This window comes from Pongo pygmaeus, chromosome 10 (genome assembly GCF_028885625.2).
Source record: "Pongo pygmaeus isolate AG05252 chromosome 10, NHGRI_mPonPyg2-v2.0_pri, whole genome shotgun sequence".
Classification (NCBI taxonomy): Eukaryota; Metazoa; Chordata; class Mammalia; order Primates; family Hominidae; genus Pongo; species Pongo pygmaeus.
Genome location: NC_072383.2, coordinates 108,199,312 through 108,225,374, shown reverse-complemented (window position 1 = coordinate 108,225,374; position 26,063 = coordinate 108,199,312). Strand labels below are relative to the sequence as shown.

Genomic DNA, 26,063 nt, shown 5'->3' with positions numbered 1-26,063 from the left:
GACAGCCAAAGAACTTGTCCAAAATTAGCTGGAAACCAGGAAGGGCTGGGGAAGGAAGCACCTGCGAGGTGCGGGCCCCTGAGCCAGGTGTCTTCCAAAGGGCTCTAGCTGAGGAAACAAGGAGGAAAACAGCCGTGGAGGGGAAAGGAGCTGGCAGGGCCAAGCACAAGCAAAGGGCAGGGCCGGCCCCCCACCACACTTGCTAACCTGGAGCCAGCCACCAACGCGACTGGCTGCCAGCAGGCCACAGAAACCTTTTTGGTGAGGAAAGACTCCTCACCAGGCCGGGTGTGGTGGCTCACGCCTGTAATCCCAGCACTTTGGGAGGCCGAAGTGGGCAGATCATTTGAGGTCAGGAGTTCGAGACCAGCCTGGCCAACATGGTGGAAACCCTGTCTCTACTAAAACTACAAAAATTAGCCAGGCGTGGTGGCACATGCCTGTAATCCCAGCTACTTGGGAGGCTGAGGCGGGAGAATCATTTGAACCCGAGAGGGTTGCAGCGAGCCAAGATGGTGCCACTGCACTCCAGCCTGAGCAACAGAGTGAGACTGTCTAAAAATAAATGAAAGGACTCCTCACTGACAGAAACGACATCAGTGCAACCATAGCAGCTACTCTGTCTGGAAGGAACCACAATATTTCCTGCCTGCCTCCCAAAGTGAGACCCTTGCCAGAACCAGGGAAATTCTCTGAGAACTTCAGGCTGCAAAGGCTGGGAGCAGCTCCAGCTTATGTCTTGAAAGGCACTGCTGTTCCCCTCACAAAGAGGGCGTCGGTGCTACGTGACTGCCTCTTTGCAGAGGAAGCAGGGAGGTGGGAAAGCCGGTGGGCATTAGGTGTGTTTCTCCAACAGCGACCCAAGGGGTCTCAACCTAGGGGCTTTGGACCATCTGGGCAGGGCTCCTTGAGCCAGCTCTGTGCACCATTCTGAAGTTTTGGGGCTCTGGGAGACACCCTAATCTTTCAGCATAAGGCAGTTATAATAATGAGTATTTATTGAGCACTTACCATGTGCCACGCACTGTGTCAAGGACCTTCTGTGTATTTTCTCATTGATCCCCATGAAACCTCCATAAGGTGGGTATTAGTGAATCCCACTTTCCCAGTGAGGAAGTTGTGGCCTCCAGAGGTAAGCTGTCTTGCCCAAGGTCACGTGGACAGGGCTGAAGTGCTCAACCACCACAATGGTGTGCAGAGATGACCTTGGGGTCATCTGGTTCGGTATCTTCAGCCCTGGCTGCATTTTATTATATTTTTTAAAAATATTATTTTTGAGACGGGGTCTCACTCTGTCACCCAGGCTAGAGTGCAGTGGCAGCATCATAGCTCACTGCAGCCTCCAAATCCTGGACTCAGGCGATCCTCCTGCCTCAGCATCCTGAGTAGCTGGGACTACAGGTGTGCAGCACCATGTGGTGCTTGGTCACAGTTTAGAATCACCTGGGAGCTTTTAAAAGCTATCTTTTTAAAAAGATACCGCTGAGACAGATTAACTCAGAATATCTGGGGTGGGGTCAGGAATTCATGGGTCTTTTAGAAGCTCCCCAGGTGGTTCCGAGGTGCAGCTCTGAGAGCAAGAACCACTGCAGTAGGCAATGAGAAGGGGTGACAGCCGCAAGTGCCAACTGTCTACAAGGTAGCCAGGAGTGTGACACCAGGCCCATATGGTGGCCGCAGTGGTGGCTGGGTTGAAAGGCTGCTCTGGCCAAAGCACACTGGCAGCTGCTTCACTGGAGCAAGAGTGTTGAGCTGGCCCCTGCCCCGGGAGTGACATCCTGTCTCCAGGGAATGAGAGAGGGCCTCGAGGAGCAGACAGGCTCTGGGGGTCTCAGCCTCTGCCATCTCACAGCTTCCGTGGACATCTATGGAAGCCTGGGGAGGCTCCCAGGTCCACCTCCTAAAGGCTGGAGGCTGGCTGTTAGCCAGCACCACCACTGAGGGCACAGCAGCCTCTGGCCTGGTTGTTCATTCAAATCGCGTGGGGAGGAAAACATGCAGGCCCAAGCCCCACCCCGGTCAAGTACATCCGAATCCAGAAAAACGAGCCCGAGCATAGAAGGCTAAAAAATCGCAGTGAGCCTGCACACAGAGCTGCACCCAGCAGACATACGTAGGGGCTAAGAGCAGGCTCTAGAGTCAATTTGAATCTGGCCTCAGATGCTGATGAGCTGTGTGGCCTTGTACCAGTTACTCGATCTCTCTGACCTTCGGTTTCCTGGTCTGTAAAGCGGGGATGAGACTAGCAATGACACTGAGGTCTGGGCAGAGATGAGAAGGGGTGATGCGTAAACACGCCTAGCCCACACAGTGAGCGTGCAGTATTAGTATTACTGCTTTATGCATTGTTTTGAAGGGAAGGGGCAAGGAACAGCCATCAGTGATCTGGGGCCATTTCTACAAGTTAAGCTGGGGTAGGCGTCCTCCCTTCACTCTCACGTTCACAGCAGTGACCCCAGGCCGGGCCCAAGGCTGGCGTGGGGGTGGAACTCGGCCTCTGCTACTCTCACCCTCCCCATGAAGACAACAGCAGGGAAGGCCGACAGCTGCCCCCTAGTGGCCAAGGGCAGATGCGCACGGAATCGCTTTCACCTCATCCTGAAATCCCTGCGCCGGCCCCCACCTTTCCACTCGGCCTCTTTGCAGGTCCGTGGGTCCCAGAGGTTCTGGCTGGCAAGGCACCAACTACAAGGGTTTCCTGATGGCTACTGGCATTTCAGAAAGCACCAAGCTGACTGCAATATAAAGTTCAAATAGGGCCGGTGGGGGGTGGGGGTGGGGAGTGCCAGGCACCCGGGCTATGAACATTTGAGTCTGTTTTCTCTATCCAGCCAGTTCATTTCAGAAACGAAGGCGCGCCCCAGGACCGATGGCAGGTTCTGCTTTCCTGTCTTACACAGGTCTGTGCTCTCGTGGGTGCTTGTGATTCTGGAGCTAGGAAGCTCAACTTCTCCCTCTGCAGCAGCAGCCTGGAGTTGTGCTGATGGACTGGGGGCCGTGTCCCAGTCCCTCTCCAGCAAGGGCCATCTGGGAAAAGCCACCTCATCCCCAAGACACACAACAAAGTGACCCCAAACCCTTATTTCCCTCCATTGCTGAAGAGCTCCATGGAGGAAACAGCTGGAGAAGGGACAGGGACAGAGGAAGGTGCTGGTGGCCTGGAGTCTCTACTGTTGACACAAAATCTTTTTATTCCCCATTTGCCATCTTTTCCACAAACCTCTCAGGTACAGATTGGAAGAAAGTGCACATAAACCCTGCCTTATTTAACCAGGCCCACCGCCTCCGGGACAGCCCCTGGGGGAGCCCCGTCCCGCTAGGTAGAAGGGAAGGCTACACCAAATGCTGAGTGACCCACCCAGACAGCAGATGCTCCGGGAGGGAGGGGGGACAAGGGGTAGGGGGAGGCTTCCTGGAGGAGGAGGGAGAGGCCTGGCCCTGAGAGACAGGGGGTGGTCCCTGAAGAGGGAGAGAGAAGGCACACTTCTCCGGGAACCAGGCCCTAGCATCTGAGCATCGGACCCAGGCGGCCAGGGAGAACACAGGCCAAGGCGGGGGCCTGAAGCAGATGGGACTGTGGGAGCTTCGGGGAAGCAGCCCTTCTCGCCTCAGGTCTGGAGTCTCAGAGGACCCTCCTGGGCCTCCTGCTCGGCTGGCTCCAGAGGATGCAGAGCGCAGACCATGCCTCCCTAGGTCCCACCGCTGGGACTGCAGAGCTCGGCTGGCATCGCCAAGCGGCTGAGGCCTCTCCAGCAGTGTCAGGAGCTGGGCACTCGCTGGCCAGCACAGAGTCGAACTGTAGCCCCCAGAATAATCCAGAAAGGGGCATCTGGGTGGGGCTGCAGTGTTGTGGGCTCCTCTCAGAGGCCATTCAGGGCTTGCTGGACTCGGCTGTCCAGGGAGGTGGCTGAGTGGATGGAGACGCCGGGGGCACCGATGCTGGTTTCCAAGCAGTCAAAGCCACAGCTGGTCAGGGCCTGCTTCGTGGCCTCCACTTCTGGCTGCTCCAGCCCTGTGGGGAGGGAAGGCAGGTCACCCTTGACAATTCTCTGCTCCACGGGAGAAGCTCATCATATTCAAGGCAAAAGCCCGGGCCTTCCTGCTGTACCTTCCTGGCTGTGACCCACCTGAGCCAACAGGCCATAAAGCCCAGGCTTACCCGCAGCCCCTCCGTGCACTGGAATGCCCAGCCTTGCACCCCCAGGGGTTTAAGGAGCAAGAGTTAAAAACATGGGCTCTCAAGTCACAGGACTTGGCCTTGCCTTGTACTGGCCGTGTGGCCTCAGACAAGTGACTTCCCCTCTCTCAGTCTCAGTCTCCTCATCTGGGAATGGGGCTAATGATGCCTCCCCATGCAGATCTCACGGAGGCTTAAAGGAAATAACGCAGGTAAAGTGTCTGGCACAACACCTGGCACAGCGGGCACACTCCAGAAATGTCAAGCCCCACCATTGTCACGGGCTCTGAACTAGGAACCAACAGTTGGGGTCGGCTGGAGTGAGGATGTGGCCACCTCCTGAGGCCTGGGGGCCATCATGGAGTGTGAGGGGATGCCTGGAGCCTAAGGGGGCTCAGTGCAAAGCAGAGGGGAAAGGAAGGATGAAGAACAGAGAGGAGGAGGTAAAGACAGAAAGAGAAAGAAGGAAGGAAGGAGGGGACAAGGAGCACAGAGGGAAATGGAGGCAGGTGGGAATGGTTAGTGCCTACTGTAGGCCAGGAGCGAGCCTGAGGGCAGAGGTAGGTGTCAGGTGGTTAAACACTAGCGGAAGCCCCTTGCCAGTTCCCCAGGAACCAGGGGGCTTCCTAAGCCAAGCCCATTACTCGGTCTTGCTCTTTCCCCAGACCAACGGGAAGGAAACCCTTTCGTTTTGTAGCAAGATCAACCCCATCCTGACCACGTACAAGTGGGGCAAGGTGAGGCAGACGTGGAGAGTGACAATGCCCTGGTTACTTCCCAAGCTTGTGGGGACAGCCCCGATGACAGGAGCCCCAGCCACAGCCCAGCCCTGCACCAGGCTCTCTAGGTGCACTTTCCTGCTTGAATCTGGGCAATGATCTTGCAAGCTAGATACTCTCATCCTTATTTTACCAATGAGGAAGCAAAGACCAGAGATTAATTAACTTGCCCAAGGCCACACAGCAGAGCTGAGGCCTGTTTCCAGGTCTTTTTCCTTTCAAGGGAATTCTCCAGGTGGACCCCTCTTAGGAGCCCAGGCTGGTAGCCTGGTCCACCTACCCCCGGGATACCTGGCTTGAGGAGTGTGATGCCACAGCCGCCACCGCCTGCGCCAGTCAGCTTGCTGTGAAGTCCGCGGGCCCTGGTCACCTGGCAGAGCTGGTCCAGAGAGGCGTGGCCCACGCCGAGGGCATTCAGATGGTGCTGGTTCATGTCAATGAGCTCCTAGAGGAGAAGGTTCCATCTGTTCCCACTTGGCCTGCCTGAGGCCAAGGTCCTATGCCCACCCCTGAGCCTGCCTCATCCACCTGACAGTTGTTGGCCGCAGACAGCCAACGGCTTTGCCTACCTGGCACCCTGGACCTCTCCACTTGTAAAAGAATCCTTCTGCCCTGCAGTGTTTCTCACGGAGCTTGGGTAGAGCTGAGCATACCTTCCCCACAGCAGTGAGCACATATCCTAGGGCTGGTCACAGAAGCCTCTGGCACTGGTGACTGATCAGGGATGGGCATGCGGCCCAAGCTGGGCCAATCACAGCCCTCCCAGGGTTTCCTCTGCCCCTTCCCACTAGAGCTGCTAAAATAACTTCAGACACAAGTCGCCAAGATGACCTATCTTGCCACATGGTCAGATGTTACGTGGCAGATGGACAGATTCCCGACACATTGTTTCAGCCCCTGGATCGAGCTATACCTAGAGCCATTTACCTCTGGTCTTCTCAGTTGAGAGCCAATACGTTCCCTTTCTACAAAAGTCTGGTTGAAATGGATTTCTGCCATTTGCAAGAGAAAAAGTTTCAAATAATATGCCTCCCTACAGCTGCCTTGGGGACTGGTTTCAGAATAAGAACTAGGTGTAACTCCAGCAAGGCCATAAGCAGGGAAACAGCTGTTTGTCTAGGTTTCTTCAGTTATGCAGGATAAACTTCCTGCTCTTTAAGGATCCAACAAGATGCATGTGGATGAAAAAATAAAACTCACAGCTTCCACTGCCCAGGCACCCAGTAGTTAGATTTCATTTACCAAACACCCACAATGTGCTAGGGCTTTAAGGATGGGCGCCCAGCCACGGTCCCAGCCATCAGGAAGTAAAAACCACGGGATTTGGAGTCAAGTAGGCCTGTGTTCGAGTCTCGGCTCTGCCCCTCTTTGGTCATGTGTCCTTGGGCAAGGTCTTCTGCACTGGGTCTGTCTCCTGCTTGTAAACCGGGGTCATAAGAGTATCTGCCTCAGCAGGGTGCGGTGCCTCACGCCTTTAATCCCAGCACTTTGGGAGGTCAAGGCAGGTGGATCACTTGAGGTCAGGAGTTTGAGACCAGCCTGGCCAACATGGCGAAACCCCGTCTCTACTAAATATACAAAAATCAGCCACGTATGTTGGCACGCGCCTGTAATCCCAGCTACTCAGGAGGCTGCGGCAAGAGGATCATTTGAACCTGGGAGGTGGAGGATGCAATGAGCCAAGATTGTGCCACTGCACTCCAGCCTGGGCGACAGAGCAAGATGACTGTCTCAAAAAAAAAAAAAAAAAGAAATCTGCTTCTTTGCCCTGAGATGAAACAAGGTGAGTTTTCTGTTCAATGCCTGGCACGAGATATGTGCTATTAGTATTTTTATGGGTACATTACCATCATCCCCACTTTCCAAAAGGGGAAACAGAGGCTCAGAGAAGAAGTGACTTGCCTGCGATCACTGAGCTAGTAGGTACCAAGCTGGCACTGGAAGGCGGGTCTGCCTGACATGAAGCTCCTGTCTACCCTGCCTCTGAGAGCACCCCTGGCATTCCTCACTTCTGTGTGAAGCTTTGTTCTGGGGCACCTGAATTGCCTGTGTACCAGGAGTTGCCAATCACTGAGGCATCTCTGCGGAGGCCCACCTAGCTCTCCCGCGTGGGGACGGCTGGTCGGGCAGGGTTGGGGTGGCCCTCCCTGATGGCCTGCCTCATAACTCGCTCTGCGCCAAGCTCACCATTTTTGACAAATGAGCAGACAGGCATGATGGCCTGGTGGCAGCCCCGGGTACCTCTCACCAGCCTGATGGGCTGGATGTGAGAGAAGACTTCTGGGGGCCGCTCTCTGCGCCTGAGCACCAGGTGACACGTTGCCGAGGCAGGTTCCAGACACCTGTCACATTCTGATCCAAAATCTGTCAAGGCTCAGATGACAGGTTGTGACACAAGAGAACAGTTCGCTGGTTTGAGTGCAAAGCTGTCCAGGAGCCGAGTTGCACATTTCAGCGGCTGCCACAGCCAAAAATACACACAATGTATAATCAATGTGCTGTTCTGTGGCATTCTCCAGGGGCTCGACAGGGTGTATTTTAGGCAGTATTCTATCATTATTAATTTCCTACTCGGGGGGACTGTGTTCCCTCCTTTCTACGTGGAAGGAATCGAGAGCTAGGAAGACAAAGACTGAGGGAATGAGGGCAGAAACACAGGAATTTGATGGAGGCTCTGCCCTGGCACATAGTAGGTGCTCATGACAGATCTGTTGAATAAAGGGACAGACCAGTCTGTCGGCTGGACCCCTGGCTTGGCCACTCACTAGCTGGATAACCTTGGGGGAAGTCCCTCTTCAGGCCTCAGTTTTTACATCTGTAAAATAGGGATAAGACACCTACTTCACAGGCAGGTGGGTGTGAGGATCAAGCGAAAAGAATCCTTTGTAAAAGGCTTGCTTTAGTGGCAGCTTCCACTCAGCACAGGGGCTACAGACTCGAATGCCCACAGGGGGACCGGGAGGCAACAGGCAATGATTACAGAGTGCGGGGCGGGGGAGGGACTGTGGTGACATGGAGACCGCACGCCCCTCTCAAAGGGATCCTCTCCTGTCCCTTCACTGACAGCTAGGGGCCACCCGATCCTCTTATTCTACAAGGGCAGCCAGATGGCTAACAGCCCATATTCACCAGGCCAGTGGACTGTGTCCAGGGGGAGCCTGGGCTCTTTGATTCCCTAAGCTCATGGCACACCAGACATTGTGCTTGTGTGTCACCCATGAGACTCCAAGCATTCTTTTTTTTTGTGAGACAAGGTCTCACTCTATCGCCCAGGCTACAAACTTGACCTCCTGGGCTCAAGTGATCCTCCTGCCTCAGCCTCTCGAGTAGCTGGGACTACTGGCACGTACTACCATGTCTGGCTAACTTTTGTATTTTTTGTAGAGACAGAGTCTCACCACATTGCCCAGCCTGGTCTCGAACTCCTGGGCTCAAGCAATCCACCTGCCTTGGCCTCCCAAAGTGCTAATACTTAGCCACTGCGCCCGTCTAATCTGAGCATTCTTAAGACTCTCTAGCGAGGCCACACATCCAGCAGAAGTGGAGCTGGGATTCACACACAGGCCTGATCACACCCAAAGTACGAGATCACAACCTCTACACTAGAATTATGCAAATAGCAGTGGATGGGGTTATGATGATGAAAAAACAATGTTAGGATCTGTCTGACCCAAAGCAGGCAGTTGACAAGTAGTTGTTGAATGCACCCATGAAGTTAGCAATAGCAGGAGAGGGACCAAGAAGTCACCCCTGCACCGACAGAGCACTCTGCATCAGCCACATCCCCATCTACCTACGTGGGCTGGAGCTCCTTAGATGTGACCCCAAACCTGTTCCATTGCACTTAGCACGAGCCAGGCCCTGGCCTCCCCTGCACTCTCCCAATTACTCGGAATCACCCGGGAAGAGGCCTGAAAATAAGATACGCTTATACGGCACACACAGACCTGGGCCCAGGCCAGGGGCTTCTGACAGCATAGGCCAGAGGCAGGTCCTGGCCTCTATGTGCTAGCTTCCGGGGGATTCTGAGCACAGCCAGATTGCAGAGTCACTGCCTTGGACAGTGGTGTGGACTTAGTAACCCTGGTTCCTGCAGACAGGCTCTTACTTCCAGCACGAGGTACTGCTCCGGGGCTGGGGCTTCCCCCATCTCTCCCAGCACGCGCTCACACTCCAGGGAGATGGCATCTATTGAGGTCAGGAGGGGGGCCACGATCTCTGGAAACTGGAGAAAAAAAGAAGGAACGGCTGGTGAGGCCTGGGGGCAGGCAGATGCAGGACAGCTGCCCCAGCAGTGGGGTGGAGGGAGGAGGTGTTCACACAGCCCGTGCCCATGCTCTGGGGAAACCGCCTCTCTTCTGAGCCTGTTTTTTTGCCTTCCCAGCTGCAAAGTCAGTGTGTCTAACGAGCCTGACCACTGTCATGTTCCTGGCCAGGCTACCGGCACGGATGGTACCTTCTTTTCTGCCAAAACCACCTCCCTAAGGGCCCCCAACACCCACCACACCCCCTATAACCCCTCAGCCAGAGGGAGACCTCGAAAATCCAGATGTAATTGTGTCCTGGCCTTCCTGAAACCTGCCCAAGAAGGGAACAAGAGTCACCTTGAGCAGCCTGTTTCTGACGCCAGCCACGAGGGCCCTGGTATTGCGAGGGACTTTGGTGTTGGTCAGCAGGATCTGGAGAGCTGGCGACCTGCAGGGTGAAGAGGAGGCAGGTCCACACTGAACTCAAGACGGAGGAGCTGGGACAGGACTGGGAGCAGTCCGGGAAGCTGCCCCACCCTGATACGGAGGAAGAAGGGAGGCACAAGAGGTGACACTGGATTGGGGGAGCATGGGGCTCCTGCTGCTGGCCACAGCTGCGCCTCCATCCCAGGCCCCGGTTGGGTGACCATTCTCCCTTGGCCTTTCACTCATTTATTCATTCAACTTCAACTGGGACCCACAACATGCTAGGCACAGCTAGGCCTTGGGGCCGGGGCCAGAGAGGGGATAGGGGAGAAGGTCCGGGAAGGTTTTCCTGGCATGACATGGACACTGAGAACTGAGGAAGGGTAAGAAGCCACCAAGCAAAGCTAGAAGGGTGAGGATTTCTGGCAGTCGGAGCAGCCTGTGTGAGCCTGGAGGTGGTGGAACCCGGCACAGTTATCCAGTGAGAAATTCAAAGTGGCTGTGGCAGAGTACAAGGAGGGGCGAAGGTTCACTTGTGTGGGTCACCCCCACGAAGCTGGAGTTTTAGAAAGACCAAGCAACAGGCCCTGAAATGGATCACACAGACGGAAGATGCCCAGGCTAGCTGGTGCGGGCAGCGCCACGCACAGGCTCGGTAAATGCAGGGAGGGCAGGGTTGCAGAGGAGGATGGTCCCTAGCACGCTGAGCCCATTCCTGCCCTACCTCAATGGTGCCCGGACGAGCAGCCCTGGTCTAAAACCAGATGTAGTTAGAGTCAGTCATCCCCTTGGCTGCCCTCTGGCATGTAGACGTGTCCCAGGCAGCCACGTTGAGCTGACTCTCTAGCATGACCCCGTGGTCCTCATCTGCCCCGGAGGAGCTGCGTAAATCCCTCCTAAAGCCACAATCCCAACTGTCCTTGTAGTGAGCCGTCTTCGAGGGCTCAAGCCATTTCTTGCCATCCAACCTGCCTTTCAGAGGGCTGCAGGCCGGGATGGAGGGTGGGGGATTTGGATGAGCTGTGGCCCAAGACAGCTGGAGATGGGCAGAGCCCTTGATACCTTTATTCGCTCTCTTCACAGTTCAAGATTGTAAAATCCAATAGGGCTGGAAAGGGCTGCCAGAAACCTGCTTTATCTCACTGCCCATAAGCCCATGAAATTAATATCGATTCTCAGCCTTGGAGGCTGGCTTTTTTTTTTTTTTTAAACTTTACAAAAAATGAACATTCTATTTGGCCTTTCTCTTCCCTTCTAAGACAAGCCATTCCTCAAAAGGGCAGCGTTCTGGGAGGCCGCATCTTGATCCACTTCACAAACAATGCATTTTTTCTTTACAGAGAGGCACCACGCATGGTTGCTGCGGGGAAGCTCCTTAAGCCATCCATGGGATTAACGTGGAGTCTGGCCCCCAGCTTCTCCGTGAAGCCGCCATCTGCTCCCGTGGCACCCCACAGCAGGCAGCAAAGGTTGGTTTGCTCCATGCTCCCATCTAGCCAGGCGGGAGGAGTTTGGGTGTCGCATCTTCATCTTTCTTACACAAGTCCTCTGCAGACAGGCCTGTCACCAGCCCCACCAGATCCAGGGCTCATACCCATCCAGTGGCCACCACGCAGGGCGTAAACCTGGTAAGCGCTCCTGTGATCTGGGCTTGGCCACTGCCCCAGCCTCTTCTCTCCTCCCTCCCCAGGCTGCTCACTTCACTCAGCCACCCTGACCTCTCAGCTACTGTGTGACACGCCAGGCAGCGTGCTCGTCTCAGGACCTTTGCACCGCGCTTCCTCTGCCAGGGACCAGCCCCGCCCCATAGCGGCATGACTCATTCAGGTTTCTGCTCAATGTTCCTTCATCAGCAGCCTCCAACCCCCCATCCAATCGGCCCCCTCCTTCCCTTTGTAGCCTCTGACCCTGCCTTGTTTCCTAAAGGTGCTTAAGACTGCCTGATATGCTCTCACAGACAACTGATTTTTTCTCCTCTCCCAACAAAGTATGAGTTCCACGGAGGCGGGGCTTTGTTTTGTTCCCTGTGGAGGCCCCAGTGCTCAGCACACAGTAGGTGCTTAATGATACTTGTGGAAAGGATGAATGAACTCGGCCAGCAAACAGGTAAGCACTTCAGAGCCACTACTTCTGATTGTGTGTTCAAGATACCCTTAAGTAAACGAGGAGCTGGAGGTCTGGGAGAAGTGACTCACCTGAGGGCACCAGCTGGCAAGTGGGAGAGCTGGACTCAAACCTAGGCCTGCGGACCCAGCGCCTCCCCGCCCAGCACACCAGCAACGCCTGGCCATTCCCCTGGCCGTTCCCCTGCCCGCCTCCCTTGGAAAGCCTCCTCATTCATCTCCTGATGCCCTCAGTAGACCGTACATTCAGTGCCCAGCCCACGTCTTCATCAGTTTTCTAGCTCCAGGGCCTAGTCCAGTGCTTAGGCCACAAGTGGCTCTCAGGAGACATTGAAGGAATGAAATGCCACCACTTCCATGAATGATTCCCCAGGCTTGCAGCCAGATCTATGACGCCTGTCACTGTCACCCACAGCAGCTTCACAACCCCTTCAGGTGTCTTCTCTCTGACGATTACAGTGACCGCCTTCCCCATCAGACCGTGGGCTCCTGAAGACAGGCCAGGGCCCGGGCATTTTTGACTCCTCCACATGATCCAGCTCTGGTTCCACATGGATCCGGGGCAGTGGCAGACCAGCTTCACCTGGGCGCCCGAGGCTCTCCTGGCAGTGACTGCTGGAGCAACCCGAGGAAGCTGTTCTATGCTCCTACTGGCTTCTGCGGAGTGCAAAGGTCGACGGCAAGGGTGATTCTGCCTTCCAGGGGACACTGAGCAATGTCTGGAGACATTTTTGATTGCCACGCTGAGGGTGCTACTGGCATCTAGTGGGTAGGGGCTGGGGATGGCTACAAGGCACAGGGCGGCCCCACCACAAAGAATAACCCAGCCCCAAATCTCAATAGTGCCAGCGCTGACAACCCTGACGTACAGCCTTGGAAAGGGAGACGTGGCTGAGCTGGGACAGAAAGATCCCAGAGAACTAGCCGGGGGCCCAGGTGTGACGCTGTGGCAGGCCAGGTTATTGAGCCACTAATGGGGTGGCCCAGCTGGTGGGGGCTGCAGGCCAGGACCTGCCACTCATCCACGAAGACCACCCTGAGTAAAGAAGAGAGAGCCCCAGGACCCTTACTGATGCAAAAAGGCCCATGGAGGTGGCAAAGTGCCCTGGGACAAACACCACCCCACAACTTGATCAAGGGCTTAAGGAACAGCCAAAAAGGCACCTGGCTCCCCTCTGCTATGTGTTTCATTCCAGGCACCCGACAATTCCGCCATGGGTGCAAACAGAAGAGAGGATGCTGAAATCGCACATGCACATTTGTGATTCCAATGATTCCAGCGGGAGGGACACAGAAACATAAAACAGGCTGAAAGTCTCCAAATGTCACTTCTGCTCCAAGCCCCTACCAAGCCTCCCTGTGGCTTCCATCCTGCCTTTGCTCTGTGTGCCTCCATCATGGTGACTCTCACATTGTCCTGTGGTGGCTTTTGTGTGTGTGTCTGGCCCCACCCCCCCAAGCAGACTGACAGCCCTTGGAAACTGTACCCAAGCTTCATCTCTCCATTCCTACGCCCCAGTGCAGCATCATCGGGAACACAGGAAGTAATGGATTCTTGTTTACTATGCAAATAGAGGAATGAATGAATGAGCAGCTGAGGGTCTATGGGCACAGCCATGCATGACTTTCCCTTTCTGAACTCTCTGCAATTTAAGAGCTGATGGGGAGAAGGAAAGACCAGGTGTTCCCCACCACCCCTGCTTCCTTGCAGCTAGTGGACTGTGAGGGCCACATTGACGGATGAAGAGCCAGGGACACCTGCCTCCTATAGTACTTCCCAAAGGTGCAGAGCTCTGCCCCCTGCACACATTGATGCAGCCATGGCTGAATGTGCTGCTCCACCCCTAGGTTACCTCTTTAAGGATGAAATCTTCCCTTGATGGTATCGGAGGGCTCCTCCTAAAGAGAAAAACCAGCGGGTCAGAGCTGTGGGAAAAGCTAACACATCTGTGCTACTTGGGAGAGAGGTTGAACTTTGGGTTGGGTTCGTTTTGCCCCATTCAGGAAAGAGGCTAAGTAATGAGTCAGCCCAGCTTCAGTTACAAAAGGTGCAGGAGGGCAAAAGGTCCCCGAAGCCCCACCAGGAAGCTCTTGCCAGGCCTTGGATTCCTGGGTCCCCCTCCCTCCAGACTGTCCAGCTTCCCCCAACAGGCCACATGGTGAAGGTGGGGCCCGTGACACAGCATCTGGGCCCTGTAAGCAAGAGTCCTTCCCAGAGGGGAGGCCACCTGGGTGGTGTGCAAACTCCATGGCAATGGCTCTGCATCCTGAACCCACAACTCCCTTGGGGAGCTCGTGGAAGCTGCAGCTTCCCAGGCCCCAGTCCCACCCCTGGAGATTCTGATTCAGGGGGCGTGAGGCAGGGCCCCAAGGTTTCTCCCCATTCCCCCCAAAATAGGAAAATGCTATTTTTTCCAGAATCAGTTGATTCGATTCCTCCCAAACCAGCACAGACTCCTGGGCACCTACCATTGTAATAAGAATTTTTAAAATAACAAAAATAAAATAAACCCGATGCCACACCTACCCCAGGTGCTGACAGCATTGTCCACTCCGGAGGGGTTCCCGTGAATCACTCTCTCCCCTTGGAAGGCCCACTTGTTAATTAGCTCCAAATCCTCCCTGGTCCACCTGAAGACACAGATGTTCATCTTTACTGTGGCAGTGAGGAGTGGGGCAGGGGAGGGGTCACCTGGGGCTGCGCTGGGGAGGCCAAGGGGCATAGGAGCTTGGGCCCTTGAGCTCAGAAAGAATAAGTCCACTCTGAACCTCTCAAGCTACGGAGCGTGCCAAGTGTGCGCCCTTCCCTCTGAAGCCCACCTGGCACAGTCAAAACAGCCTGGGCTTTGGACTCCCGTGGTCCTACTTTGCCTCTTTTTTTTTTTGAGATGGAGTCTCATTCTGTTGCCCAGGCTGGAGTGCAGTGGCGCAATCTCAGCTCACTGTCTCCCAGGTTCAAGCAATTCTCCTGCCTCAGCCTCCCGAGTAGCTGGGACAACAGGTGAACGCCACCACGCCTGGCTAATTTTTGTATTTTTTAGTAGAGACGGGGTTTCACTATATTGGACAGGCTGGACTCGAACGCCCACCTTGGCCTCCCAAAGTGCTGGGATTACAGGCATGAGCCACCGCACCTGGCCCCTACTTTGCCTCTTACTAGCTGAGTGACTCTGGGCCTGTTATCTAACCTCTTTGAGCCTCACTATCCTCCCCTGGAGAATTGGAACCCCACCCTCCTCAGAGGCTAGCTGCATGCGTGTCTAATAATGGCAAGGTGTCCACAAGCAGCAGGTGGTAACTGCCACTATAACAGACCTCTGCATAAGCGTCCACACCTGAACCAAGCCTGCCTTTAAGAAGAACAGGCAGAGGTGTGACTGTTTCCCAGGGCCCTGCAAGTAGATCCAAAGCACGATCATTATGAATTCAAATCCCAGGAGCCCCAGACACCCCTGGGGGGGTGCAGGCTGGTCCCAGCCATGTCTGGATCTCTCCCAAGCACATGGCCTCACTGCCTTCCATGGACCAGGTGTGGGCTCACAAACAGTTTAAATGAACAGACCCAAAACACATGAGTATGGAACAAGACAAAATGATTAACCCCACTTCCCCACTCTTTTCTCTCAGCTTTTGTTTCCTTTCTGCAGATTCCCTTCCTCATGAAACAGCAGAAGCTAAAGGTGGTTTTCTGACCTCTGAGAATGATGTGGCTCAGTGGCAGAGTTATGGAGTAAGCAGTTAGCCTGGTTTTGTTTTTTTGAGATGGAGTTTCGCTCTTGTCCCCCAGGCTGGAGTGCTGTGGCACAATCTCAGCTCACTGCAACCTCTGCCTCCTGGGTTCAAGCGATTCTCCTGCCTCAGCCTCCCGAGTAGCTGGGATTACAGGCGCCTGCCACCACGCCTGGCTAATGTTTGTATTTTTAGTAGAGAAGGGTTTTTGCTGTGTTGGCCAGGCTGGTCTCGAACTCCTGACCTGAAGCGATCTGCCCACCTCAGCCTCCCAAAGTGCTGGGATTACAGGCGTGAGCCACTGTGCCCAACCATTGAGCCCTTTTTGGAGCCCGTCCTACCACTGACTCACTGGGCATCTGTGAGCAACTGCTTCACCTCAAGCCCTCAGTTTTCTCATCCATAAAACAGGGATAATAGTGTCTATCTCACTGAGGATATTGAGATGGAAAAAATACACAAGTGCTTTGTGTAATGCCCAGGAGATAGGATGTGCTCCCCTCAAAATAGGCCGTCTGGGGTCACAGCGCCTGGGGGCCTGGTTCAATCACTTACTTGCTGTGAGCCCTGAGCAAGTCAATTACCTGCTCTGAGTCTCTTTCTTCATCTGCCAAATAAGGATTTTTACGGACTTGGCAACTCACATGGTAGCTGTGAGACTATGATTAATAATGAGTTAACATCAGTTAACATACTATTGATTAGCACATGCCAAACATTGTGCTAAATGCTTTCTCAAATGGACCATTGAGAAATGGTTCATAATCCTCCCAATTGTGCCCTACAGGGAAGGTACAATAATTATCCTGTTTCTTACAGAAATGGAAACTGAGGCTTGGATGGGTCAAAGAGCATTCTGGAGATCACAGTGCAACTCACTGCTGGGTCAGGGCCACATCTGCTGACTTGGAGCCCAAGCTCTTAGCTACTAACTGAATGGTGCCAACAAGATACACTCACTTATTCATTCAGCATTTATTGAGCAACTGCTATGTGCCTGTGACTAAGCTCCTAGTAGGAAGCAAAACAGACAAGGTCCCTGACTTCTTGGAGCTTAGAGTCTAATGGAGAAAGTGAAGGTCACTAAGCAATCAGTATTCAAATACAAACAAATCCATGACACTGCAATATGTGACTTCAAAGCAGGTGTTTCTGTAAGAGTACTATGGGCTGAATTGCCGGGGGCTGGCGGGGTTGGGCGGGGGGTGGTGGTGCTTGAAGGACAAGGGGAACCAGCTGGGCAAGGTGTGTGTGCGGGGTGCATTCCAGACACACCACCTGTGCAGCACTGGAACCACACCAGAGCTAGCTGGCCCGTCCCAGGGACCAACAGGTGGCAGCGTGCCTGGGAAGAAGTGAGTGATGTAAGTGGGAGAAGGTAACTCAGGCAGCTGACCTAGCCCAAGGCCTGGCCCTCTCAACAAATGTGAGTCTTCCTACTGCTCTACACAGTTTGTATTTTAGGGGGCTCAGATGTGAGTCTTCAAAGGAGACTGGGCTCCAGTCCTTTCCGACTCAGAAACACATGATGGGTGGGGTGGGGTGGGAGGTCTACTTTCCCTAAGGGTTCTGAGAAGGAATGACTGGCCTTCAGGGGAAGGTGGGAGAAATGGTTAGAAGCAGCATAAGAACACACACACGTGCAAGCGCACACACACAGTCACCCTCCACCTTTTGAAAGACAGGGCCAGTCCGTTGGCCCGTGGAGAATCACTTGAACCTGGAGGCAGAGGTTGCAGTGAGCCAAGATCACACCACTGCACTCCAGCCTGGGTGACAGAGCGAGACTCCATCTCAAAAAACAAACAAACAAACAAAACCAAGCTCAAAAAACAAAACAAAACAAAACAAAAACAAGCCCAGGAAGAGGACAGAGCTCTGCATTTGGGGGCCTCATCCACAACTCCTGGTCCCAGGACAAACTGCATAACCTCTGCGCACTGGGTGGTTTCTCAAGGAGCATTCTCTCCTAATGATAGAAATGGTCTGTGGTCAAGCCTGTCTGGACAGGCCTCACTGACTCACGTGGTCAGTAGGAACGCAGACAGGTGACATGCCCTCCGTGGAGACGGCCCCGTAGGAGGAGAGTCGCCCTAGTCTAATGGGCACACCCTCTAATGGGGATTTCTCAGCACACTCTAGTTTCTTTCACAACCGTGTGGTAAAACTGGACAATCACCCCTAGGGCACTGTCATTACCATACAGAGGAGGACCCTGTCCTAGCCTGAGTCAATGCAGAGGTGGGAGGGTTCATCTGAACTCCAGCTCTTTCTACCATACCATGGGCGCTTGAACCCAACAGAGCCAAGACGGGGATGAGCAGAGGTGGTGGAGAGCAGGAGAGAAAAGCTCAGACTCTGAGTTCAAATCCCACTCTGCCAGCACTAGCTGTGTGGCCCTGGGCCAGCCATTTGACCTCTTGAGGCTCAGCTTCCTCATCTTAAAATGGCCACTATGATACCTCTTACCTCACAGGGAGGTGGTGAGGTCTCAGTGAGAGAAGCCACGCCCCCGTCCTGCCGTGCGGGAGGGACACTGGCCAGGTAAGGACCATGGTTACCTGTTGACGCAATCCCCGTCCTTCAGCGGGTTTGGGATCTCCTCGCACACAGTCAGGAGGGCTGCTGCCAGACACACTGAGTAGGCGGCGCTGGAGCCCAGGCCCGCCCCGGGGGGCAGCTCCGACCACACTATGATATCCAGGCTCGGCAGGGCCCTGAAACACACCAGGGCGCGAAACGTGACTCTCCCGCAGGGCAGTGGGGTGCCAGCACTGAACCAGGGGCCGGGCCCAGGCCTGACTCCAAGAATCTGGTCCAGTTTTCTCAATTGGGGGAGAATTCCCGACCCCAAATGTATCCCTATTGAACATCAGGAACTCATGCTGAATCAGACAACTAGAAAACAGGTACCAGGTTCATTTAAATCCCTGGGTCATCCAACCAGAGTCCTTCCCAGAAGCACCTGGCAAGCCATCAACCCCTTTCTCCCACCTCCTTCCTGTGCCCACATGCTAGGCTTTTCCGTGGGCCTGCTCTGAGCACAGGCTGGCCCCTCTGCCTGCAATAGCCTTGCACCTCCTTATCCCCCAGAGAAATCCCTACCCATCTTTCAAGGCCTTATCAATGGTCGCTTCCACTGTGACACTTTCCGTAGCTACCCACAAAGACCCTCCAGGCTTCCCTTCTAGGACCGCCGCCTGCCCACCCGCCCTCCACCACTGCCTCACCACCACACACTAGGATTGTGTGTTCACCGGGGCCTCTCCCGCCAGATGGTGCTCCCCAACCATGTGTAACACGGGTCTGCTTTTGATCACCAGAAAGGTCTGAATCGCTACATCTTACATGTATTTCCCCCAAGCGAGAACTGTCAAACTTCGTGTTTGGTAATTTCCACGAAGTGCTTTTCCCATTTCCCAAACATAAAAATTGTAATAATGTGCGTCTTCAAATTCCACATACCCACCCCACCCAGCCTGGAAGATTCTGGAATGCCCCTCACCCACTTAAGGGAACATGCCTCTCTCAAGTTGGAATTCTGCTTCGGACAGCAAGTATCAGGCCGTTTCCGAATGTGTCCTCAGCATAGAGCCTGGCCACTGAACCAGCATCTGCTGCTCAAGGGAAGGGCTGCCCCTTGAGGTTTTCCCTTTGGGTTCTGGACAAAAAAAAAAAAAAAAAACCAAAACAAAAACCAACAACAACAGAGAGGCTGGGGCTGGGTACAGTCACTCACGCCTCTAATCCCAGCACTTTCAGAGGCCAAGGCAGTTGGATCACATGAGCCCAGGAGTTTGAGATCAGCCTGGGCAACACAGTGAGACTCCATCTCTACAAAAATTTAAAAATTAGCCAGGCGTGGTGGTGCGCACCTGTACTCCCAGCTACTTGGGAGGCTGAGGCGGAAGGATCACTTCAGCCTGGGAGGTCGAGGCTGGAGTCAGCTGAGATCATACCACTGTGTTCCAGCCTGAGTGACAGAGAGACCCTGTCTCAAAAAAAAGGCATGCCATATATACCGTGTCTGGCAGGGTTCCTGGCACATGGTGAGGACAGCCAATGGCTGCCACTCTAGAAGAGAGCATGTGCATTCTCCAGCAGCAATGACAGAAACCCTTCCTTTTTCTCCATGGGAGGCTGAATCTGGACTCCTTCCCCAGACCATGCACGCACCTCTGCTTCCGGCAGATGGACAGGTATAAGTAAAGAAAGGCCAGCACAGCCAGGCGCTCGGTGACAGCACAGTCGTCAGGCAAGCCTGCAACGTCCTTTAGCTTCTCCACTTGCTCTGGGGTGGGTGTTGTGACATCACCTTGCTCTGTTCCACAGGCAAACAAGCAAACACAAGTGGGTGAGAGGGACTTTGGTGCTTTATAAACAAAAGAACACAGAAAATCGATTAGTCACTGGAATCGGAACATGGATGGACATGAATTTATGGTCTGAACCCCACACCCAAGTCTGTTCATTGGCTTTAGGCAGACTTGGGTTTGAGTCCCAACTGTGCCATTTACTGGCCATGTGACTTAACCTCCCTGAACCTGTTTCCCACGTTGGTAAAACAGGGATAACAACAGTGCCTCTTCATATGGTTGTCATGAACGTAAAGTTAAATAAGGGGTGTAAACTTTTTAGCACAGCACCTGGCATGTAGTAAGTGCTAATTAACAGTAGTTTCAAGGCCGGATGCAGGCGCTCATGCCTGAAACCCCAGTACTTTGGGAGGCTGAGGTGGGCAGATCACTTGAGCCTAGGAGTTTGAGACCAGCCTAGGTAACATGGCGAAACCCCAACTCTACAGAAAGTACAAAAACTAGCCAGGCATGGTGGCGCACACCTGTGGTCCCAGCTACTCGGAAGGCTAAGGCAGGAGGATCGCTTGAGCCCAGGAGGTTGAGGAAACAGTGAGCTGTGGTCGCACCACTGCACTCCAGGCTGCGTAACAGAGTGAGACCCTGTCTCCAAAAAAAAAAAAAATTGCAGTCTTAAAACAAACACACACAGACACACAGACACACACAGAGAATGCTGGCTCAATCACACAAGGGCCTAGGTTTCACCTTCCATTGTATAAAACCCAAATCAAAAGAGTGTTAAGTTAACCTCCCAAAATATTTCCCTCCTCCAAAAGATAATCGTCAGGAATAGGACAGTGTAAACGCGAGGCAGTGCCTGGGCAGAAGGGGAGGGTGAGGCAGGTTGTTCCCAGTGATGTACAGGAACCTGGGCCACTTTCCTCTGAGACACTGAGAAGGCAGAGCCTTTCTGGCCAGCTCACCTTTACAAATCACTCGCTGAGCCTCGGGTCACATTCTCAAGGGACTGGGAAATGGAATTGGGCGTGCGTGTGTTAGGAAACTTTGGGCACCGGTTAAGTACTGGGTAAATATATGTTGAATGGATTAATGATATACTCAAATGGCCAAGTCATGACATCATTGAGAACCCAGGTATTTCAGAGCTTTGTAATAGAGATGGAACAGCTGTTAAGAGCCTGGACGTTGGGGCTAGGAGAAACCTGGGTCTGAATCCTTTCAGTGTCACCAACAAGTGTAACCTGAGCCACTTGACCTCTGAACTTTAATTTTCAAATCTGTACAATGGGGATGAATACCACCACCTACTTCCAGGGAATGCTGGCGAATTCTAAGAGTGCTAACATATGTGAACACACTTAGTGCCTGGCACACATAAGTGCCCAATAAGTGTTCACTGTAGTAGCAGGGTGCAGTGGTATGTGCCTATATTCCCAGCTACTTGGGAGGCTAAGGCAGAAGAACACTTGTGCCCAGGAATTTGAGACCAGCCTGGGCAACACAGTAAGACCCTGCCTCTTAAAAAAAAAAAAAAAGTTCAATGTTTATTACTATCAGGAGGGAGCAAAAGGACACTGAAAGAAAGATGGTAGATCTTTGCAACCTAGAAGATGGTATGTCTCCCAACACTCCAAAACTAACAAGCCCTTCCCTACATAATGCACTCTGTGTCGCACCCCTAGTGCCTGCCTCCAGTGTCATCGGATCCTCACGGCAGCCCTCAGTCAGGAAACATGTCTCTGCTCCGAGGCCCAGAGGATGAAGTGACCTGCCCCAGGTTCACCGAGGGAGTTGGAGTGGTCTGAGACATGTTCCCCCACACCTGGCTGCTTCCACCCCAAGCTACTGACATACACAAGTTGCAGCTGGTTCTCAGGAGACATTTCTGGTCTGACTGGGCGGCCCTGTGCACCTTGGAAAACAAGTTCCATGTGCTCTGGCTGGTTGTTTTCAGATGCACACTCCAAAGGAGTAGCTTTTAACTGAGGTGTCCCCAGAATCACCCAAGGAACCCCTTTCAAAAACTCCTACCACCACTACCAACTCCCAATAAGAGAGGGGCAGAGCCAGGAGCCCATCCATCTGTATTGGTTAAAACAAAAACCACCACCACCATCACAAAAAACTCCTGGGTGATTCCAAGATATGATGAGGTTAAAAAGAGCTGCTCTAAAATGAGGATTTTGGCCGGGCACAGTGGCTCTCACCTGTAACCCCAGCACTTTGGGAGCCCAAAGTGGGAAAGCAGAAAACTGCTTGAGCCCAGGAGTTCCAGACCAGCCTGGGCAACACAGCGAGACCCCATCTCAATAAGTGAAATGAGAATTTTCAACTCTTCCTCCATCCCCATACGGCGTATGGGAGTGACTGTGGTTTCTCATGGGGAATGGGAAGCAGGTGTCAAGGGTTCAGGTGCAGTCTAAGGAAAAAATCCGAGAAGATTCTCATTTACGCCACCCTGGCTGAGAAACACTGTTCCAAAGAGCAAGGCTTCAGCCTAGGGAGCAGACAGTAAACTGACAACAGAGAAAACACACGTGAGCTCTGGGGCAGGTGCAGGGGACTCCACTGATGGAAAAAGCTGGCTTGCTTATGAGTGGATGAAATCTTCACAGTGCTGTCAAAAATCAGCACGCACACCTGACACACAAAGAAAAAATCGGTACTTCTGAATGGTTGTATGGCCTGACCCAATTTTGGTTAAAAAACCAAGATATCTCCCTGTCTCTATCAATCTTTCTATCATTCTACAGAAAATCACCCAGAAGGATTAATGCCTAAACACTTGGAGTCATTACTGGGGTCAGGGAAAGGAAAAGGGAAATAATAGGTGATTTTTTAAATTACAATGTCCCAGTATTGACTGTATTTTCCAATAATAAGCATAAGTAACTTGTACTTTTATTAAATTTTTTTTTTTTTGAGATGGAGTCTTGCTCTGTCCCCCAGGCTGGAGTGCAATGGCGCAATCTCGGCTCACTGCAACCTCTACCTCCCAGGTTCAAGCGATTCTCCTACCTCAGCCTCCTGAGTAGCTGAGATTACAGGTGTGTGCCACCACACCCAGCTAATTTTTGTATTTTTAGTAGAGACAGGTTTTCGACATGTTGGCCAGGCTGGTCTCGAACTCCTGACCTCAGGTGATCCACCCGCCTTGGCCTCCCAAAGTGCTGGAATTACAAGCATGAGCCACTGTGCCTGGCCTACTTTTATCAATTTTTAATTATACAAAATGCCAATATATTCTCCTCATTTAAAACATGTGTCACTTTGTCTACTCTCTGGCCCTAGGTCTCTCCTAGGAGAACTAATCACCACTGCCAATCTGATGTCTATGCCCCTGAGACCTTTTCTATCATTTATACACATTTATACTTAAATACGTATGTTTGCTGTTTTGCATTTTTTTCACTAAAGAATAGGCCTTGATGATCTGTCCACAACAGCCCACAGAGATCCAATGCATTGTTTTACACTTATAAATTAAAAAATAAAATAAAATGAGTGAAGCTAATTTTATGAGGTCAGGGTAGAAAACACCCTGGAAATAGCTGGCCCCTGGCTCCCTTGGGGACAGCCCAGAATACCTGGCCAGCTGCCCTCTCTGTAGGCTCTTACCACACCTGGTTTCTCCTCCTCGCACTCACCCAGAAAGCTTGTGTCTAGTGACTGAAGCCCGGCCACATCCCAGGCCCGCTTGATACCAATGTTGGGTAAGCTGAGGTCCACTTTCCCATTGCTGTGGGGTTCAAGCCGGAGGAATGTTCTCAAGTTCAAGGCTACAGCCAGTGCTACCTATAGAATAAAAGACAAAAGCAATAAGCCTGAGGGTGGGTGGCAAAGGGGCCAGGACCCACGTGCTAAGAAGAGAGCAAACATAAGCACAGAGGCCACTCCTAGCCATGCCCTTGCCAGATACTGCTAATCAACCTTGGCATGCTCTCCCACTAAACCTGGGCACAGCCACCATCGATCAGCTAAAAGTTAACATCCACTTTGCCTTCCGCCTGCAAAATTTCAGAGGTTCTCAACACCAAGGAATCACTTCCCCATAATTACCATGTTTTCAATGAGAAATATAAGAACATAAAGAATAGCAGTGAGAAGCCAGGTGTGGTGGCTCACGTCTGTAATCCCAGCACTTTGGGAGGCCAAGGCAGGAGGATCACTTGAGCCCAGGAGTTCCAGACCAGCGTGGTGTCTGACCACGTCTCTACAGAAAAATAAAAGAAAAAAATTAGTGGGGCATGGTGGTACACACCTGTGGTCCCAGCTACTTGGGAGGCTGAGGTTGGATGCTGCAGTGAGCCATGATCCCAAGATTGCACTCCGGTGACAGAGCAAGACTCTGTCTCAGGAAAAAAAAAAAAAAAAAAAAAATAGCAGAGTGCAGCAGAGGTGGTTTCAGACAGACTTAGGTTCACACTAAGCTCTACCAAGGTATATAGGACTTGGATTAAGTTACCACTTCTCTCCTAAGCCTCAGTTTGCACATTTGTAAAATAGGATAATAAAAGGGTATGCCTTGGGGGTAGTTATAAGGGTAAAATGAGATAATGGATGTTTTCAACTCCTTTGCTAGATCATCCTTCCAACTTCTAAATGTCTTAGTGCCCCGGAGCTCAGTTCTAAAACCTCTTTCCTTCTGCATCAAAGCTCACTCCTAGGTGATCTCATTCCACTCACAGGGCTTTATATATCATCTTTTTGCTATCATACCGAGCGAGGCCCAAGAATCCCTTCAGTGGGCATAAGAAATCTTTTCCTTGCCTGGCTGGGGAGAACCTGATCTCTCTGATCTGCTCCCAAGCTGTGCCTCAAGCTGTGTCCCAAGCTGTGCCTTTTACCTTCTTACAAAATTAGCATCAGGGAGAAGGGATACCCAATCCTTAAAGGCTCTAACGGCTTTGTACCTTGCCATGTACCACGGCATGTTCTCCATGAAGGATGACTTTCCCCGGAGCAGACACCAGTAGGACTTCTGACAACATGGCTCCTGGGAATCCTAAAAGGGAAAGCCAGTGAGAAGAGCAAAGATCTCTAGATGTCAGAACCAGCAGGAAGAGATCTTAGAACACCTAGTTCAAAGCCCATCATAATAAAAAAGGTAGTTACCGTCCAGCACTTGCTACGTGCCAGAAAGGCAATGCAGGAGTCAACTGGACACATCCAACAGATCTGGGTTCAAATGCCAGCTCTTCCACTCCCCAGTGATGTCATCTTAGTTAACTCACTTAAATGGCTATGAACCTCGGTTTCCCCACACGTTATATGGAGAGAAAACAACCGTACCTACCTCGGTGGATGTTAGGAAGGTTAAATTAACGCAAGGGAAACACTTAGCAGTGTCTGGCACCTACTAATCATTCAATTACTGAGAGCTACTTATTACTGGCTCTGTACTATTAAAAGTAGAAATTTACATGAAATCATGGATCAGAAAGAACTCTTTGCTGGACATTTAGGCTGTTTCCAATGTGTCGCAATTATAAACAAGGCTGCAGAAAACACCCAGTACGCCTCGTTTTGCAAACTTAAATGAGTATTTCTGCAGGACAGAGTCCTAGAAAAGAGCTTGCAGGGTCTATAGGTGTGTGCAATTTACACATTTATAAATAACGCAAAATTACCCTCCGCTTAAGGCTTTACGTAGATTACCTTACGCTAAGATTCAAGTGTACTATGAGCTAAGTACTATCGTGATCCCCATTTCTTAGAAAAACTGAGGCTCAGAGCGGGGAATCCCCTTGCTTGTCAAGCTCAAAATCACGACTGTCAGATTGAGGTCGCCGACCCCTCGGGGCAAGACTGTCAGAGCCGGGGAAACTGAGCCACAGAAGCTGGACGCCTGGCTTAGGGTCGTCCTGGGTCTAGGACCTCGCGCCACCCGGCCGCCCGACCCCGGCCTCTCACCTGCCGCGGCCGCCTGCCCGGCCGCCGCCCCTCCGCGCCGGAGCCGGAGCAGCTCCCCAACTCCCGTAGCCCAGAGCGCCAGTGCCTCAAGAGGAGGAGGCTTTGTACTTCAGGCCAGCCAATCAGAGCGCGCGATCCCGGAGTACCTTTACCAATAGGCTTGAACATTGGTCAATAGGTGTTGCAGCCAAGCCGACACGGGTTTTCCCGCCCCGCTCCTTCCGTTAAACCAATGGGAAACAAGTCCCTGGGAGTGTCCCGCCCTGGGGTGAGAACTGCGAACCAATACAAATTGAAAGCTGAGGGGTGGCGCGGCCAGTTGTGGGTGGAGTCACCCCGGGGATTGGACG

At 52.7% G+C, this 26,063-nt stretch overlaps 1 protein-coding gene across 12 annotated transcripts; it reads right to left on the bottom strand.

Annotated features, from left to right (window-relative positions):
- Positions 1–3,171: 3,171 nt before the first annotated feature.
- On the bottom strand, positions 3,172–26,050 carry MVK (mevalonate kinase). 12 transcript variants are annotated; one of them, XM_063646711.1, is made up of 12 exons: positions 25,714–26,050; positions 24,714–24,805; positions 23,926–24,013; positions 23,448–23,595; positions 19,658–19,853; positions 18,043–18,198; positions 14,280–14,383; positions 13,606–13,651; positions 9,561–9,651; positions 9,065–9,181; positions 5,237–5,401; positions 3,172–4,012 (listed from the first exon to the last, which is right to left on the bottom strand). In XM_063646711.1, exons 1-12 carry the CDS (start codon positions 25,879–25,881, stop codon positions 3,971–3,973), a joined length of 1,413 nt encoding a protein of 470 aa, XP_063502781.1. In that variant the 5' UTR covers positions 25,882–26,050; the 3' UTR covers positions 3,172–3,970. The 12 variants fall into 12 exon arrangements, with proteins under 12 accessions (XP_063502781.1, XP_054298936.1, XP_063502782.1 ...); XM_054442961.2 differs by having other exon boundaries at positions 5,248–5,401; XM_063646712.1 differs by having other exon boundaries at positions 19,658–19,802.
- Positions 26,051–26,063: the final 13 nt, after the last annotated feature.

Coding starts and splice junctions, on each gene's coding strand:
- MVK (XM_054442961.2), bottom strand. CDS start 25,881: ATGTTCAAGCCTATTGGTAAAGGTACTCCGGGATCGCGCGCTCTGATT. Junction 18,199..19,657: donor TCCATCTGCCGGAAGCAGAG/GTGCGTGCATGG, acceptor GGTGTGTTTCAG/GGCCCTGCCGAGCCTGGATA. Junction 9,652..13,605: donor AAGATTTCATCCTTAAAGAG/GTAACCTAGGGG, acceptor TTCACCCTGCAG/GTCGCCAGCTCTCCAGATCC.